The sequence below is a fragment of the Tasmannia lanceolata genome, unplaced genomic scaffold (genome assembly GCF_043159265.1).
Source record: "Tasmannia lanceolata isolate RefF3 unplaced genomic scaffold, GAP_Taslan_0.1 ptg000011l, whole genome shotgun sequence".
NCBI lineage: Eukaryota > Viridiplantae > Streptophyta > Magnoliopsida > Canellales > Winteraceae > Tasmannia > Tasmannia lanceolata.
The window spans coordinates 11,773,785-11,792,241 of NW_027518688.1; the positions used below are offsets into that span (position 1 = coordinate 11,773,785).

Below are 18,457 nucleotides of genomic sequence, written 5' to 3' on the forward strand. Positions count from 1 at the left end.
TCCTACATCAGGGGTACACAGAACGAAGACCCTTTCAGTGGGCCCACCTGTCATCTAAGTAAAGACAAGCAGATGGGTGGGCCGACGTTCACTTGCATGGCATGCATGAGACCACAAACATCTGTATTTTTTAAATTACTGTATTGAGATGAAGCACATTCTCTTGAACTACTGAGTAAGCTGCAGCCAAAACCCTGCACTGCTATAGTGAAAAACCAAAGCCCATAAAAGCTGTGAATTGCACTGAACTCCAATACACCATTGCAGATACAAAGTGGAAAATCCAAATAGAGAACTTTCCTCTAGAATAATAATAAATGAAAAATACATAATCAAATCTTTCAATCCCTGTCTGGTTATCTCTAGCTCCCTATAACATCACAATAGAAAATGAGCTAATCCTTTTGTTTATTAATTCTAGCAAAATGCATGAGCAAATAAATCATATAACATAATATAACAGAAAATTTGAGTACCAAAAGCCACACCAGAGGAGGATGTTGTGTTCTTGATTTGATCAGTTTCACATATAGCTAACAGAATCTGCTATTTAGAATGGTGTCCCAAAGCCAATCTACCTCTAACTTTTTCAGGGCCGATCCAATTCTTATAACAAAGCAGCTGATGGCTGACTTGTTTCTTCAGATTGCAAGCTCTTGTAATAGTTGACAAGAACGTTCCATCCCCCAGGACACATAAAACCTTCCGGAGGGTTCTCGCCAGTTCTCGCATATGTCCGCATCTGTCACACAGAAGTCATATATATTCTTAATGAAAAAGTGAAACAAGGGTTTCTATTTTGGGAATACAGTGCTCATATAAAAAGACATTTTTGTTCGTCCAGGCAACCATACATATGGGATCATAATAGATCCAAAATGTTCATCTAGCAGGCACCCCTGTATATGGATCATGCACTAGAAACCTGCCGTGGATGGAAAAGGATTGTTTGGGAAAAGAAAAGATCAAATTCAATGAAAAAATGCCGAGTGGTTGGAAGGTTTGGAACGTCCAGTGAGGGGGACTGTATGGCAAGGTCTGTCATAACAAGAGAAGAAACTCAAATGGTTTGGAACCTTAAAATGGTGGCAGCAACCAGTGTAAAATTTTGCAAACAAAAATATAGTTCTCTATGGCCAATTACTATTTTTTTTTAAAAGTGACGAATTTTATTGATATTAAAGTAGCAGGTGCGACCAGGAGTCCCATCCTATTACATGATATGATTAAAAGCCAGGCTGGGCATTCCCAAGACCCACAATAAAACATCAAACTAAGCAATTACACTTACAAGGCTCAACTTATCTTTGATAGCTTGAAGTGCGACCTTCTGCGTCTTGAAACCTCTCCTTAACCCATACCCTCATAAGACAAATAATCATAACAAGAACTTAGATTCTGAAGCCCTAAAGTAATCACCACACCCCAGGAGATAAAGAAGCAAAGTAAGAGTATCCAGATTAAAACCGGTTTAAGTGAAAGACATAGTCTCTCAAGCGAAAACCTTTGAAGTTGCAGTTCCTCTGGATATAGATCGAATACATTCTCTTTGCTATGTGACCATGACACTCATCCCTCTATAATCAAAAAACTATAACCATTCTCCCCAATTCTCATCCAAATTTACACATCCAACAAAACTACTAGATAACTTAGAAGAACTTTTCTCAAACTCAATTGTGCCAATGCCCTGAGGCTGTCTCCCCTAATCAACAAAATTTCTAATTCCTGAATTCGCACCAAGTGATTAATGTGGAGAGGCAATTAGTTGCTTATCAAGAGGCCCCCTCCCCAGCCTTCATTTCAGCCTCCTTTCTTTCCTTTTTTTTTCTTCCAAGTCTCTTGCCGCCATAGCCAGGAACATTTCTTTAGTTACTCCTAAATCCTCCTCATATCCAATCCCAAAGACGTCCCCCACTGATAACAAATCATCTAACTCTTTCGAGAACGACCCTCAACTCTCAGTATCTCTTGGGTTATCTACCATCATTACACCCTTAACTTTAGTGTCCACGCTAGGCCCAAAACGCTCCCCAACTATTTGACTTACTTCCAACCCTAGAGTCCCTGGAAGCAATGGGCTCCTCAACCAGGCCGGCCTGCATTTTCTCCAGATCCCTAATTACAGCCCTCTTTTCCTCCTCCCAGCGACATCTACCGGAGCACCTTTCCTTCTCTAACATTTTACTAAAGATGTGGAGTTCAAGTAGGGGCACGTGCAGTTCCTTCTCATTTGTCGTCTCAGATGAACTATGGAAGTTACCCTTACTGCCACTGGACTCATTCCTTAGCTGTGCCCATCACTTTTTTAGCGGGCTCAGAGAAACCTCACATGGAGTGGGTGATTCCTTCCTCGCCAGCTTTTCGTTATAAATTAGGTTTTTCAGGAGGTCTAAATCTCCAAGCTTCGAATGTAAATTCCTGGGCGTTCCTACTATAGTTCCTCATATTTTGGGGCTGTCTGGATACGCGGATTTTAGAATCTTGGATTTCCTCAAAATCTTGGATGGGAGACGAGAGAAGGAACGTCCGTCGTTGTCTGATTTCTCGCCCTTCTTTTCGTCGAGTGAGAGAGTAGGACATCGTCCCATGTTTCCAGGTTTTAGAAATCTCACGATGGGGGACAGATTTCTAAAACCTGATCCAGGATAATGGATTGTAAAATCCAGAATTTTACACCGCTTTCAAACTAAAACCTGGATTCTAAAATCCACGTATCCAAACGGCCCCTTTACATTAATTTCTTTTGTTTTTTTACTGTTAGCACAAAATGGGGATGATAGTACTGCACTAAAATTAACCAATCCACGTAAGGGTGCAACTCGGCTCTGATTTTGAGGATTCATGGTTGAGCTTGGAATTTGGTTGGTTTTAAGTTGAACGTAACTCGGTTTTCAGCACAAAATCAATCCAAATTGCACTTCCTAATTCCAACTCATTTTATGTATTTCTGTCTCTCGAGGTGTTTGTCTAAAACTACGAGATTGCCTGTTTTGGTCACACAGATCCTGAGAAGAGAGGGGTGATAGGATATTTCCATGAATTTTGAGTCAAGTAGAAAAATCGGTGCACTATTTTACAAATTTTTGGAGTTTCATGGGTATTTCCAAATTTAATTGAGAATATTTTTAATTGGGTGGGAGTCCCTTCGGAAGTGCCTGAAAACTACTTTGGGCCTAATCCTTTTTGTAATGATTTGGCAAATTTCGATGCCCAATTTTATTTAAAAAATTAGACCAAGATGGTCGAATCCAGAGAGAAGGAGAAAGAGAGGAAGGGAAGAAAAAATTCAACATAGAAGGCAAATTTCGATGGATAGGAATAGAGAACTTTGAAGGAGAAGAGTAGGATGTTCGGGAGAATAATAGAGGAAATAAAGATAGATCATATCCTTTGGGCAAGAAATAGCAAGAGGATGACATCCCACATTCCCACTCAACTCAAGAGATACTTAAGAATTGGAGAAACATCATTTGGGGAAAAGGATCTAAGGCTAGATCCAAACCCAATGGGTGCCCCCTGATGCAAGTGCATCTTACCAGATCGATCAAATCAACGGCCCTTGTTTCATCAAGAGTTCAAATTTTAATTAGTTTTAATTTGTTTTAGTTAGAATTTTCTTATTGGTTGAAACTAACTTATTTTAATTGGGGTAGGATTTCCATGATGAACGACTTTTAGTAGGAGAATTTTTAGGGGAAAAGTAGAGAAATTTTAGGACTTTTTATAGTTGGCTGTCCAAGTTAGGATTTGTTTGTCTTCTGTGTTTTCTAGTTTTAGTTAGAATTAGGAAGTTGAGTTATGATTAGGAAAACAGCCATGCAACTTCTATAAATACAATCATTGTAAATTAATTTCTTAGCTTTTGATGAATGAAAAAATCAGTTTCGATAGAATTTTCAATCAAGTTGACCCTCGGAGTTGTCCTGTCGCAGGAGGAAAGTTAAGGAACCTGCTGCTTGCTTGCCGCTGCAAAGTCCCTTGAGTTTGCCCAAAAAACCTCCACCTCTTGCTTTCAAGTTCAGCCACCTGAAGACACCTCCATATTTCTTCCCAGTCGATACCCCTAGCAACGCAGAAAATCCCAGCCAACAGCCACCCTTAACACCATTCTTTTCCAGCCGTAAACCCCCTCGTCCCTGTAGCTTATCACACACAACAGCCCCCAGCTGAGTGCTCAACAAACCCACCTATCTTCAGCCGATCCAACCTCCATCTCAGCCGCAATATCACCTTACAAACCAGACCCATATAACCCACCTGCAACCAGCCACTACCAGCTTAGCAAAACACCTCCAACAGCTCTCAAAACCATCACCTTAGTCCTTTCATACCCAGACGATCTACCTTTCCTATTGTTTCATTTACCCGCTGCCAATACCCAGCCTTAGTTTCACTCAAGACCCCCAAACTTTAGCTGATAGCACCCTATTCCCTCACTCGACAACAGCCCTCACCCTTTCTTGAGATCAGCCACCCTCAAACCACGACTTCCCAAATAATTTTCAGCCGAGAACAACCCAACTCCCTTATGATCGACAACCCAGATACCTCCACTTTATTCAGCCCAAAACCAGCTTTTCTTGTTTAACCAATTAACACCTAGACTTTTTGATGTAGCACCGTGAAGAAATAGACGAAAGAGGATAGAATTAGAAGAATATGGGAAGAAGAGACGAAATTAACCTGAAGAAGAGACGAATTTAGGCAGAGAAGAGAAGAAATCAGAAGAGAGAAGAAGAATAGAGGAGAAAGAGGAGAAGAAGACTTAGGAAGAAGAAGAGAGGAAATTAGAGGGGAGAATCTTAATTCAATTAATCATTCAAAAGTTCACAATAAAGCTGTAAAGATGCCTATAAATAAGCAAACAACAACCTAGGAAATAGTAACCTACTAAAACATGAACACTTAAAGAAACCTACTAAAATAAGAACTCTAAATAACCAAATGACTAAAATACCCCTAATAAAATAATAAGTGGCAAATATGCCACTTATTTAGGCCTAATATTTGCATCATTCTCCCCCGGTTGAAAAGAACTCGCCCTCAAGTTCTAGTCCGCCTGGGTCAAATATAAAAAAATCCAATGAAGCAAAAGGAGGCGCAATCCGTCTGAAGCAATCCTGATGGCTAATGCTCGAGACAGCATTGAAAGTGATCTGAAAGGGTTGGCGGCGGAATATGGAAGAGAGCATCTATGCAAAATCATCAAAATACAAGCCCTTCGTGAGAATCAGGGAAGCTGGGAAGATGGCAACGTACTCGTCCTGGATCAGCGTGATCAGCAAAACAGCTATGGGTGGTACCAATCCATGACTAGCCTCAATAAAGATATCACATGTTGGTATCAAATCCTGCTCAATGGAATCAGCAACAAAATCATCAGCTAGAATCGTATCTGGCATAGTGATATCAGGCGAGCAATCCACCTGATCAATCTGCATAACAAGCACCTCTGTGTCAGCACAAATCTCGACAATCTGCTCAACCGGCTCAAAAATAGTGCAATCCTCAACAATATGCTTTCGAACATCCATCTCAAGTAATGGCTCAATAGTCAGGTCACTCGACTCTAACTCAGGATGATGCTTGATCGACTCAGTCAGTGGAGCAGCCTCGCATGGCTCGGTCACAATGCCTGCCTTTACTGCGAAAGTGTCAAGATCTCTCTCTAGATGATCGGCAATCGGTGCAGTAGAAATCTCAGAAGCATCCATGCAAAATCATCAAAATACAAGCCTTTCGTGAGAATCAGGGAAGCTGGGAAGATGGCAACGTACTCGTCCTGGATCAGCGTGAACGGCAAAACAGCTATAGGTGGTACCAATCCATGACTAGCCTCAATAAAGATATCACATGTTGGTATCAAATCCTGCTCAATGGAATCGGCAACAAAATCATCAGCTAGAATCGTATCTGGCATAGTGATATCAGGCGAGCAATCCAACTGATCAATCTGCATAACAAGCACCTTTGTGTCAGCACAAATCTCGACAATCTGTTCAACCGGCTAAAAAATAGTGCAATCCTCAACAATATGCTTTCGAACATCCATCTCAAGTAATGGCTCAATAGTCAGGTCACTCGGCTCTGACTCAGGATGATGCTCGATCGACTCAGTCAGTGGAGCAGCCTCGCAGGGCTCGGTCACAATACCTGCCTTAATTGCGGAAGTGTCAAGATCTCTCTCTAGATGATCGGCAATCGGTGCGGCAGAAATCTCAGAAGCATCATGCGCAACGATGTCGATATCAGCAATCAACTGAGTCTCCAACTCTAGATCGTCCATCTCAGAGTCTGAATCTGATGGAATCAAAGGCTCAACATCAATGATCTCATCACTACTAGCATCTGGACCCATAAGAATATCAGCAACGGATAAGACGGATGAAGTAGTGGAGCGGCTCTGTAAATCTGACTCACGCATGCGACGCTCTAAATTCTCAGCTTCAATTTTAGCTTCGCGTGCATGACAGGCTGCTGCTTCTTGTTCACGGTGAGCTGCTTCTTCTCGTCGAGCAACTGCTTCACGTATCAATTGTTTTTCATACCGATATGTCACTATTGCATAAATACCCATAAACTCATCACGAACATCCTCCCATCGACGGAATAGAGAACTGCGATAACGGTCCGTGCTTCGACGTATCCATAAACTCTAGGCTTGTCGTCGTACAGTTTCACTGGCTCGGTAGATGGTAGCTCGGTGATCATAGCCGTAGTACTGATGATATCCATCAAGAGCATTGATCCACCACATACATGCATTCTCATAATAACTATAGTGAGTGCGGCCTTCGAAATATTGATCGTCGTACCCGTCAAAATATGGAACATATGGTGGAGCCATTAAGATCGGCGTCGAAAACTGAAATCAACCGTCTAATCTGTCCGTCAAGTCGAAAGAAGCACAATTTCTGTTGCGGATCTTAAATCGGATGAGTAAAAGCTGATGATCGAAAGAAGGGGCGCGATCAACAGCTGAGATGGATCCTAAAACTGTGCTGAAGACCGCTGTCCGCTGCTGAAAATAGGCTGGATGCGCTCTAAAAGTTGTCACGAACAACTTTCGTGTTGGGGTCAAAGGCCAATTTTGAGCGGAAAAGGCTCGGCTGAGGAGAGAGAAAATACAATGGCGTAGAGAGAAAAAAGTAGAAAAAGATAGAAGAATTTTCTTTTTCTTTTGCTCTTTTCCGTTTTTTTTTCTATTATTATTTTTTTTGGCGGGGGTGCCCAATGGTAAAAAAAAAGGGGGGTTAATTGGCCTTGTCTAATTGGGATGGGGTGCCAAGGGGAATAAGGGGGGTGGTAAGAATAGACCCCTTTTTTTAACACTCACCCACGTGTAACGGTGGTAGTGAAAAGGATCTTTCGAGTATGAGAATCCCACACAACACTTGCTAAAAAGTTAGGTTGGAAATATCAATCGGGGTGAGTGACAACTAAAAGGTTATGGTAACCTTTTCGGTGAAAGTTACCAACAAAGAGACCCTTTTGTTTTTTACTTTATTGCTACACCTTTCTCTCCTTTTGGGAAAACTTGTCATGCAAGTTATTGGATTGGCTAAGAGACGTGTAACTTATTAGGCTAATGGGCCCCACATGTGAAGTCTTCCCTTTCTTTTTTTCTTTTCTTTGTGCCTGACCACTTTAATTGGCAAAGTGAGAGATACGGACAACCTACCTTGGCATAGTTAATACTTTCACACGTACAGTAACTTTTTTTGCTTCCACTTTAATTGGCATAGTTAATACTTTCACACGTACAGTAACTGAAAAGGCAACTTGTCGTGCAAGTTATTGGATTGGCTAAGAGACGTGTAACTTATTAGGCTAATGGGCCCCACATGTGAAGTCTTCCCTTTCTCTTTTTCTTTTCTTTGTGCTGACCACTTTAATTGGCAAAGTGAGAGATACGGACAACGTACCTTGGCATAGTTAATACTTTCACACGTATAATAACTTTTTTTGCTTCCACTTTAATTGGCATAGTTAATACTTTCACACGTACAGTAACTGAAAAGGCAACTTGCCTTGTTGTGTATCCTTTGTGCAGCTTAAACAAGCAACTGATGATCAGATTAGAAAGATACTTATCTTGGAATCCCTCAAACTTAGGCCGATTACCCAATCTCGCGGCACAAAGCGGATAATCCGGCTACGGCAATGGAATGTGTGCGGAAAATCTGGGCACGTGCAGCCACAACAGTGCTTTGGTTACCTTCCCCACCACGAAACGAAAAGTACGGCCGGGGAGTTGCAGGACTCCGGGCGATTGCCGGAGATGCAGTGACATATGGGAATATGGCTTCTGCAAAAAATTTCTTTTCGCAGGGTTTTGCGTGAAAGTTGCACAAGAAATCTGCAAGGAAAGGGCAGCAAACTGGGGGTGAAACAAGGGAAAAATAGGGCTCAGGGATACAATTAAGGCTGGCTGAATCAAGAGTGGGGTGGCTTGTGGCTGGGTGACAAAATTTTGGGCTGCAACTTGCAACTTCCAAGGACTGTTTGGGGGGATGTTTCTGCAGGTTTTAAAAGGGGCTGAATGGAGAAGGGTTACGGGTGTGATTTACGGAAAGCAAAAGAGGGTATTGGCTGGGATGTTATCCAACAGCAGCTTCTTCAATAGGGGCGCAAGATGATGGTCGGGCCAATAAGATACTAACCTGCAGGATGTTGAATGGCTGATTGGTCTCCGATCTTTGGAGGCTTGTTGATGTTGATGCCGAAGATTATCGGTGTCGTTTTCAACTGTGAAGAGCGCTTGAATCTTTCATTCTGATACCATTGAGGAATATGACTCCTTTAGGGCAGTACACCAAAAAGTTGATTAGGAAACGTTGTTTGGTGTCTGTCCATCCATCTGCCATAATGCTACAGCCAGTGTATCTCCATGACATCTTAATCTCCTCCAAGTAGCTGTTTACCTCATCCACTGTATTCTTCAAAATGGGACCCCTTAAAGCATGATAAGTAGGTGCCTTATAACCCGAACCCACGGCATTCACAGCATCAAACATAGGTTGCCAGAAAGGTGAATTGGCAACGTTGAAAGGGAGATTGGCATCGTAGCAAAGCATGCCAACCGCCATGTCTGCTCTATCCATTGTTTCTTTAGTAGCCAAAGCACTTTTAATGCTTGGCTGGGCTCCAGGGGTTGTTCGTGATGCAAAGAAATTCCTGATCCCTCCTGTGATTTCCTTCTTCTTCCTTTTTGTACCACTCGGTTCTACAAGAACTTCCTTACCTCTTCGTTGAGGCAATTGTGTGCCGATGTCTTCTTCATCCTGCTCTTCTTCTTCGTCTGGTGTGCCATAAAAACCTCCAACCTCTGCTCTGGATAGGCTCATCCTAGCCCTTTTTTTTCTCTTTGCATCTAAAAGTTGCTTCATTCGATATTTTACATCTTCAGTCACTTTTTTGCATGATGCTACTTCACCAGGAACAGCCGCTAAATGTTCTTTCAAGAGGGTTATACCTCCACCCGATATGACTTTGCCACAGAATATGCAAGTTACTTTATTTTTTTGACCCGGAACCAATGTACCGTAAGCCCATGCCGGGTCATCAGATCTAGTGGGTGCCGAACCAATAGAGGATGCTCCTGTAGAAGGTTCCGAGCCCGACCCACTCATTCTGAAATGAAGTAGAAGAAGGGGAAAAATGAATTAAAAGAAAGAAAATTGAAACAAATTACAAAAAAATGAAGTAGAAGGGGACAAATGAAGTAAGAAATAAAAGAAAGAAAATGGAAAGAAATAAAGAGAACCTTGAGGTTGAACTTGAGTTGAAGAGAAGAAGAAAAAATTAGCCTTCACTCACGGGAAAAATGAATTAGAAGAAAGAAAATTGAAACAAATTACAAAAAAATGAAGTAGAAGGGGACAAATGAAGTAAGAAATAAAAGAAATGAAATGGAAAGAAATAAAGAGAACCTTGAGGTTGAACTTGAGTTGAAGAGAAGAAGAAAAAATTAGCCTTCACTCACTTGAAATAAGCCTTTGGAAATAGTTCTCGACTTCTTGTAGTGGTAAGTTGAATGTATGCCTTCCCTTTGCTCCAAAATAGACTTGGATTGAGTTGAAGAAGAGGGTAGAATTGTAGGAAATTTAGTAGAATAGATAATGTAAGTGAAAGTCGAAAAAGAAGGAGAATCAGTTATGTGAAGGTAGAGGATAAGAAGGTAGGAAAAAGGCTATTTATAGAGTTTTTAATTGATTGTGCATTTAAAAATGACTAAAATACCCTTCCCAACAGCTATAAACGGTCACATTTTGAGGTTAAAATGGTCAAAAACCAAAAAGAGCCGTTCCAGAGCATTGTTGTAAAATCTGCAAAATCCAGTCAAACTAGCCGTTATAGCCAATTTCGTCCATTTCGGACAAAATCCGAAATTTCGGTCAATTTCGAACGAAATGACCGAAATTGACCGAAATTTCGGACGAAACGAAATTTTGAAGATTTCGTTTCCATTTCGGACGAAACGAAACGAAATTTATAACCCTGGTCCGTTCACAAGGTTGGAATCAGAGACAACCAATTCAGGGTTCTATAATGACGATAACAAATTCAAGAGTCAAGGGTATTTCAATATCAATAGTCAGAATCAAATTTCAGAAGATATTGTATATACAGATGTCAATAATAGTTTTGATACATCTTCGGTTCATAAAGATCTTAGTTTATTATTATTCAAAAATTCAATTGTCGACAGTTGTCAGCGAATTATGCATTCCCCACTGGCTTGGGTCCAGAAATAAACTTAAGCTTCCGAAGGATGTCAATAATCAATAGTTCGATAATCAATATGAGATTCAATAAAAGAAACTTTGAGTTCAATTCAATGGTGGTTCAATGGAAACAATAAAGGGATTATACGTTTGAGCAGTCAGATTTCGATATCATGCAGGATTCAGAATTCTAGTAGGGCACATGTATCAATAATCTACTATGGGTAGGTATAAAAAAAATTATATTACATATGGAATACATCAAGGAGGGTTTTGAGAATAGCACAGTTGAGTAATCCCTTATTACTCACCTCGACCAAAGTCTGTTGTCGGTCTTACAATTGTTTCTCTATCACCTACGCTTAACAACTCAAGGGTTCACAATCAATTCATATACAATATTTCATAGTACCATTATAGTACTCTTACCTGGTTCAACTATTATTAGGGTCATACGAGGCAAGCCGGAATAGTAGACCCGAGTTCTAGAGTTTTTAAAATAATTTCACAGTTATCAGTGTGTTCGGACGCCCAACCAAGACCTTCGGGCGTCTGATCGCCTCTTCAGAAGACCCTTCGGGTGTCTCTGAGAACTTCCGAAGAAAATCCGACTCTTGGGTTTCTTAGTTTCATGTATTTAGGCGCCCAATTCGGGCGTCCAAGAACCCATTCGGACGTCCAAGAACCCACTTTCGGGCGTTCGAACTCACGAGACTAGGTTTTCTCCTCGAATTCGCAAGTTTTACCCGATTTCAAATAACTTCAAGAAACCATAACTTATTTGCTTGAACTCCAATTCACGCGACGTTGGATCCGGCGGACTCCCTTCCTCAAGAGGATTCCATCGAACCCAAATTCATGTATCTAAACTCATCAAATGGGGATCAAATCGAAACCCTAAGACCTAGGTCAAAATTTTCAATCCGAAATTTCCAAAGCCAAGACGGTTTGATCTTGAATTCGTTGGGGATCTGAGATCAAAGAAAAACCCCAAGGAATCCGAGATCAATCGCGGAGTTTGTCTAAAACAAAATCAAACATCGATTCTTATCTTCTATAGAGTCTTGTTTCACTTTTAGGGTTCTTTAACACATAACAATTATCTTAGAACATGGATCTTACCTTGCTTTACATTCTCCAAACCTTGATCTCGGTTTTCTCCTTCCTCCACACGAAAATCTCTCTTGGGCTGCAAAACGATTAGGGTTCTGTTTAGTCTCGACAAAACCCTTAAAGTTATATTTATAGGCTTCTTAAAGAAGCCCTAACCTAATACTAACTCTATAGGACAAAAACGCCCCTCTCTATTAGAGGGGGACGAATTTTATGAGGGTATTTTGAGGTATTTCAGGTGTAGCGTTGCAGAAGCTTCAATACCAAATGATGTATAGTGGCATAGCGATGCAGAAGCTCTAACTATTACCAACTAATGCAAGGTAGGTGTAGCAGAACTGTAAGGATAAGTTGATGATCTTAGGTTAGGTAAATGAAGGGAAAAGGGATTGAAATCTAAGGGGAGGAAAAGAGAAGGAAGAGTGAAGTGGAAAAGTTGAAAAGGGCGAAACCAATGGAAATCTTAATTGAAAAGGATAGTGGTTAGGTAATCTAGTGGTTGTTGGTTAGAAATGTAAAAGGAAGTTCTTAGATGGTACTTGATTGGGGTTAAATAATGTAGGTCCTTAGTCTAAAGGTGGTTAAAGAACCAAGAAGAGAATTTACGTAAAGGAGTCTTCTTGAATTGGATAGGTAGTTAAGGAATAAGATTGGATGAAGGGTTGGTGGCTAAAAGTGATGCAAATATTAGGCCTAAATAAGTGGCATATTTGCCACTTAGTATTTTATTAGGAGTATATTAGTCATTTGGTTATTTAGAGTTCTTATTTGAGTAGGTTTCTTTAAGCGTTCATGTTCTAGTAGGTTACTATTTCCTAGGTTGTTGTTTGCCTATTTATAGGCCTCTTTACAGCTTTATTGTGAACTTTTAAATGATTAATTGAATTGAGATTCCCCCCTCTAATTTCCTTTCTTCTTCTTCCTAAGTCTTCTTCTCCTCTTTCTCCTCTATTCTTCTTCTCTCTTCTGATTTCTTCTCTTCTCTGCCTAAATTCGTCTCTTCTTCAGGTTATTTTCGTCTCTTCTTTCCCTATTCTTCTAATTCTATCCCCTTCGTCTATTTCTCTCCCCTTTCGTCTATTTCTCTTCACGGTGCTACATCAAGTTGATGCATCTGGCATAGTGAAGAATGCCGATGAATTATACAATATCTTTGAAACGATTATCGGAGAGGTGAATCTGGAATATGTGGTGCAATTTGTAACTGACAATGAGCCAAGTTACAAAGCTGCTGGGAAAAGACTAGAAGCCGCGTTTGGTACATTCTTCTGGACTCCGTGCGCAGCTCATTGCTTAGATCTCATCTTGGAGCATCTGTGCAAACCGATTGTATTTCCTCACATAGCAACCACAATTGAGAGGGCTCGGACGATTACAAAGTTCATCTACAACCATGGAAGCCTCTTGAATTTGATGAGGAAGAAGTTCACAGGTGGGAAGGAGTTGTGCCGCCCTGCTGCAACCAGATTTGCTACAAATTTCATTAGCATACAAAGTCTGGTGTTGAATCGGAAAGCACTTCAGCAGATGTTTGTGTCTGATGAGTATAGTACTAGTAGGTTTGTCCAACACCCACTGAGTGAAGGGGTAGTTAGTACTGTGTTGGATAAATCTTTTTGGGACCAATGCAAGTACATTCTAAACATCAGCGAGCCTTTAGTGAGAGTGCTGCATTTGGTAGATCGACAGGACAAACCAGCGATGGGTTACCTATATGAGGCCATGGATAAGGCCAAAGAGAACATCAAGTAGAGGTTGAAGAGAAAATCAGATTACAATCCCATCTGGAGGATCATCGACCAAAGATGGGATAGGCAACTCCACAGTCCCCTCCATGCAGCAGGATATTTTCTTAACCTTGCTCTCTTTTTCACTCCTACCTTCTCTAGACACAGTGAAGTAACCAGAGGCTTGTTGGCATGCATCACTCGATTGGTACCTGATGAAGCTACACAAGACCTCATCACCAATCAGATTGAGGATTATCGAGAGGCTAAGGGTATGTTTGGAATGAAGCTTGCAATACGCAACCGAACGAAGTTGGGACTAGGTATATTTGAGTTGTTTGTTTAATTAAGTATAATTCATTTTAACTTTCAGTTTCTCAACAAATAATGCTTTACTATTTGTTACTTTACAGTTGTATGGTGGAATCAATTCGGAGGTGACGTGGAAGAATTACAGACCTTTGTGATCAGAATCCTCAGTCAGACCTGCAGTGCGACTGGGTGTGAAAGGAATTGGAGCACCTTCGAACACATTCACTCTGCAAAGAGAAATAGGTTGGAGCATCAGAGATTAGATGACTTGGTGTTTGTCCTATACAACGTAATATAATGTTTTCAACTCTCACCTCATCACTTTAAGCTTTTAAGTTTAACCTTTGACATTAAACTTAATGTTTTCCTTTTCAGGGACTTGTTGAGGAAATCATCTACCACTAGTGACCCTTTGAGCATAGACCATCTGGATGTCATGATGGATTGGGTTGCAGAAGAAGAAGATGTCATATTTACGCCGGAAGACATTGGGTGGAAAAATCTTGAAGCACCTACTGCTGTGGTTGGGGCCGAGGACGACGACGACGACTTTCTCATGCCTCTTGAAGAAGATGTCCCTACTGGTGGTCCAAGTGGTGATGACAGCGGCGACGACGACGACGAAGAAGACATTGAGTATGATCATCCGGGTTATGATGACTGAGAGTTGTTGCTACTAGCTATTGTCTATGTTTCACTTTCATGTATCTCTTTTTTTTTTATATTTTTCTATGTATCAGACTATCAGTTGGACTTGTGCAAGACTTTATGTGTTTAAGTAATGAATATGCCTTTTGGGACACATATTTTGGACTATTTATTAGTTTTTCATCTTTTTCTATTGATTTTTTATTTTTTTGGATTTTTCTCATATTTTTTAATATATTTTTTGTGAACGAAAAGTTTCGACCGAAATGCACTGAAATGACCGAAATCCCACCGAAATTTCGTTTCGGTGGCCAAAATGAAATGGCAACCGAAACGGAATTTACAACTATGGAACGGACACATTGATTATTTCTTCATTCGTTGTTTATCTTGGTTGCATGATGTGTTATCTGTTAGTGTAGCTCCTATTACTTCATATGAGCTTTGGCTCACCCGTGATTAACAATTTCAAATCACGAGGCATAATTCCAGCATGAGATTGGAGTAGCGAGGGAGATTACCACGAAGATTTTTACATTATTTTAGTTATTGAGTATTAGTTAGACATGGCTTTATTCATATAGTTGGTATTTGGGTTTGAGAGTGAGAGATTGATACTCGCTGATTATTTGACTAATTAGTTTCATGGATGGTTATGGATTTGATTTATTATAGTAATTGAGCCGGTTTTGTTATACTGTTAGCCTTGCATGCTTGTACAATTCCCTTACAGATATGTGGCGTTGTTATGTTCCAAGCCATGGCCCTGGTTTGGGGCGTGACAACCCCCGCCCCACCCACGCACCCACCCCGAAAAAAAAACCCAAAAAAAAGGTTGAATAAAATTCAATTTTGATGAAAGTTCCAAAGGGAAACCAACCCAAGCCAGCATTGAGGGGTTTTACCATGATATCAAATGCCACGTGATATTGGTTTCCTCTAAGCCAGTTGGAGAATGTGACTCAAACGAAGAGGAAGCATGGGCATTACTTTGGGGATTAAAGATTTTTACATTATCACCATGTGGAAAACTAAAAAGAGAAAGGGATTCAACAAAAATGTTATCACAGGTGAGTAGATATTTGATGAGGCTGTGGATATTAACTGAAATTACTGTAGAGCCTCTTGAACTTTGCATTAAGAGTAATCTGTGGATGCAGCAGAAATTGAGATCAGCAAATGAGATGGCAGAAAGCAAATTAGGGAGTTGATAGGGAAGATCTCGTCACTGGCGATACATTCCCACTGTCCTGTCGGTCCATGCAGTTTGTTAGTGGATGGGATTAATTTCGTTGGTTGTAGGTTCTAATAAACAGAAGATTCAATCTGTGATATAGATCGGGTCAAGCCTTGATTTGGCATGATCGTTGATCAAGGGCCAAGATTTGGCTAGCATGGCTTAGAGATGAAGAACCTATATTTTGGATTGGACATGTAAGTTGTGATGTGGTTTGGTGATGGTGGATGTGTTTAATTTTGCATTTACAAGTGAAAATGTGTGAGCGAGGCATATGTATAAGTGTGTGGATCACTAATTTGTGGGACACTTAATAGCTATGATTTGGCCGACACTTCTAATTTATTGCCGACTCACATGTCCTGGCGTGTCCGACATGGCACGCGTGTCTACACGTGTCGACACTCCTTTGGACACTTTTACTTGTATTGTTGGAAGTGTTAGACTTAATGTGGGCGTGTGTACATGTTTTTGTACCGTGTCAAGTGTGACATTCTATTTTTTTTTTTAATTGAAATTGTGTTTATCTCATTTAGACAACTCATATCCATGTCGAAACTGGACACACGAATTCATATCCACAAATCATGATTACATATACTTTCTATTTTAGCCGTGTCCCCGTTTCTAAAGTTTGGGGGTTTGCCGTGTCCGACACTCTGTGTCCGTGTCGACACGTGACACTCGTGTCCGTGTCCACAAATCATAGATAAATAGGGGCCTGGGTAGAGTTTAGATAGGTTTTGAAAATGTAATTTTTCGAGATTTTGGAGTTTGTAAGGGGCTTGGAGGTGTTCCAAGAGAGGAGATGGAGGTTTCATTCGTTAGAGATTTGCACCGTCATGGAGTGATGTGCATTTTCTCTTCAAATAGTCGGTTCATCTTGTCGAGTGCAAGATCTGGCACCTTCATGTGGGAAAATCTTGTCGAGTGCAAGATCACATGAAGTATGTAATTTCCTTTTCCTATCTTGGGAATTCTATCCAATTTTCTCTGCATCATCCTTCTTAATAGTTCTTAGATCATATGAATTTCTGGTTCAGAGAATAAATTTCCTGATCCGTATTTTCGACATTCCAATCCCTAAATTTCTTACAAATCAGCCCTATTTTCATGAAAATTTCCACACATTTGCTGTAGATTTCAGATCTAAATCGGATCTGAAATTTCTGCGTCATGTTTGCCACTTGCCCTACATCAATTTGGTATCAGAGCCAATTTCGCAAGAGATTCTGATCTTCTTGCAGATCCTGCATTTCCAGCAGCATGTTGTGTCTTGTTTTTCTTTGCAGATCTTGTTTTGCTGGCATCAGGTTCTCACAATAGCAAATTCACCGTTTAAAAGAAGTTCTAGTCACAAAACCTCCAGGTTTCTGTTATGAGAACGCCTATCTAGTTTCATTCAGCCTATCAGAGAGCAAATTACAAGTTAATTACTGATCAACGCTTGCCAGACGGAAATAGATTGGAAGCAAAAATTGTGTCAAAATTTGAGCCTAATCGCCAACGGGTAATTGGGGCAGCTTCTACTTCTACTTCAAATTCATCTTCTCATGACAGTTCTACAGCCACAAGAATGATAGTGGGTCTCTTTGTAGAGAAGCTTTAACTAGCTAATGTGTTCAAAAAATTAGAAGGGTTTGATTCTGCCAATGACTGTACATCTGGGCGAGGAAATTCCATAGTGCAAATGATGTACTAGCTAAGGTGTTTGATGGAATGTGTTAATGGCATCCTCTCATTGAAGAAGCCGAGCATATCTTATCAAAATTACATGGAGAGCTACAGAAAAAAATGATCTCTTAGCTTGACAATGAGGTGATGATTTCCAAATTGCTTTGCCTCTTAATATTTTGGGATAATCTTCCTGCAAGATCGATATGGGTCAGATTATGTGTTGTTTGGATTTATAAACTTAAAGTTTGAAGCTGCCTACCAAGTGCTTGTTAAAAGTCTTGTGAAGGCTATTTGGAATTTTGCATGGTTTGGATGAACCATAAACCAAATGGTGGAAGTTTCGTTCTTTAAATAGAAGTACTTTCAATTGTCATGCCTTAGCTCTCTTCTCTGATCTTATATGAACAGAACTTGTCATCCATCGGTGGATTTTTTTTCCAAGATAATATTCCACCCTATTGCTTTGGATAATTTTAGAGGTTGGATTTATATGCTTTAATATCTTGGCATTGGAAATTTCCCTGTCAGTGGTCTGTTTGATTTGGAATCACACTCACATACTCAGTGCATGCAATGGCTATTAGCATCCAATGGAAACTTGTTGATGAATGACACAAAGAACTCAGTTCTTAACAGAAGCAGAAGTCTTTGACAAAGTGATAATGAATTCATTGCAAGTGTCTTAGTTTCAGTCCAATATTCTAAATTTGGGTTAAAGACCACCTCTCAGTGATATTTCTTTGTTCAAATCGCAATCGCAACTGGAAGTTGTGCTCAGTTCTTTATCAGCTCATCAAGTTTTGCATGCCTAGTGTTTGGTTTAGGCTTGGGTGAAGGACAGCATCCTATCTGCTTCATTTCCAGCTAATTCTCAGCTTTGAGTTTCTGCTATAAGAAGAGCCATATCAAGCCATTTACAATTGAAGGCTGTTTCAATTCCAGAGACTCAAAATTCATTGATGATGCGGTTTTAAGTTTATTTAAAGAAAAGACTTTTGATGATGTTGTTTAGA

General features: G+C 40.3%; 1 protein-coding gene across 1 annotated transcript in view; it reads right to left on the bottom strand.

Annotated features, from left to right (window-relative positions):
* Positions 1-282: 282 nt before the first annotated feature.
* The window catches only part of LOC143886435 (ATP sulfurylase 2-like), a 35,516-nt gene continuing 17,341 nt past the window's right edge, over positions 283-18,457 (bottom strand). The window contains exon 5 of the mRNA XM_077390401.1: positions 283-742. Within this exon, the coding sequence (XP_077246516.1) occupies positions 608-742 (135 nt within the window). The 3' untranslated portion in view covers positions 283-607. The remainder of the gene's footprint in view (positions 743-18,457) is intronic.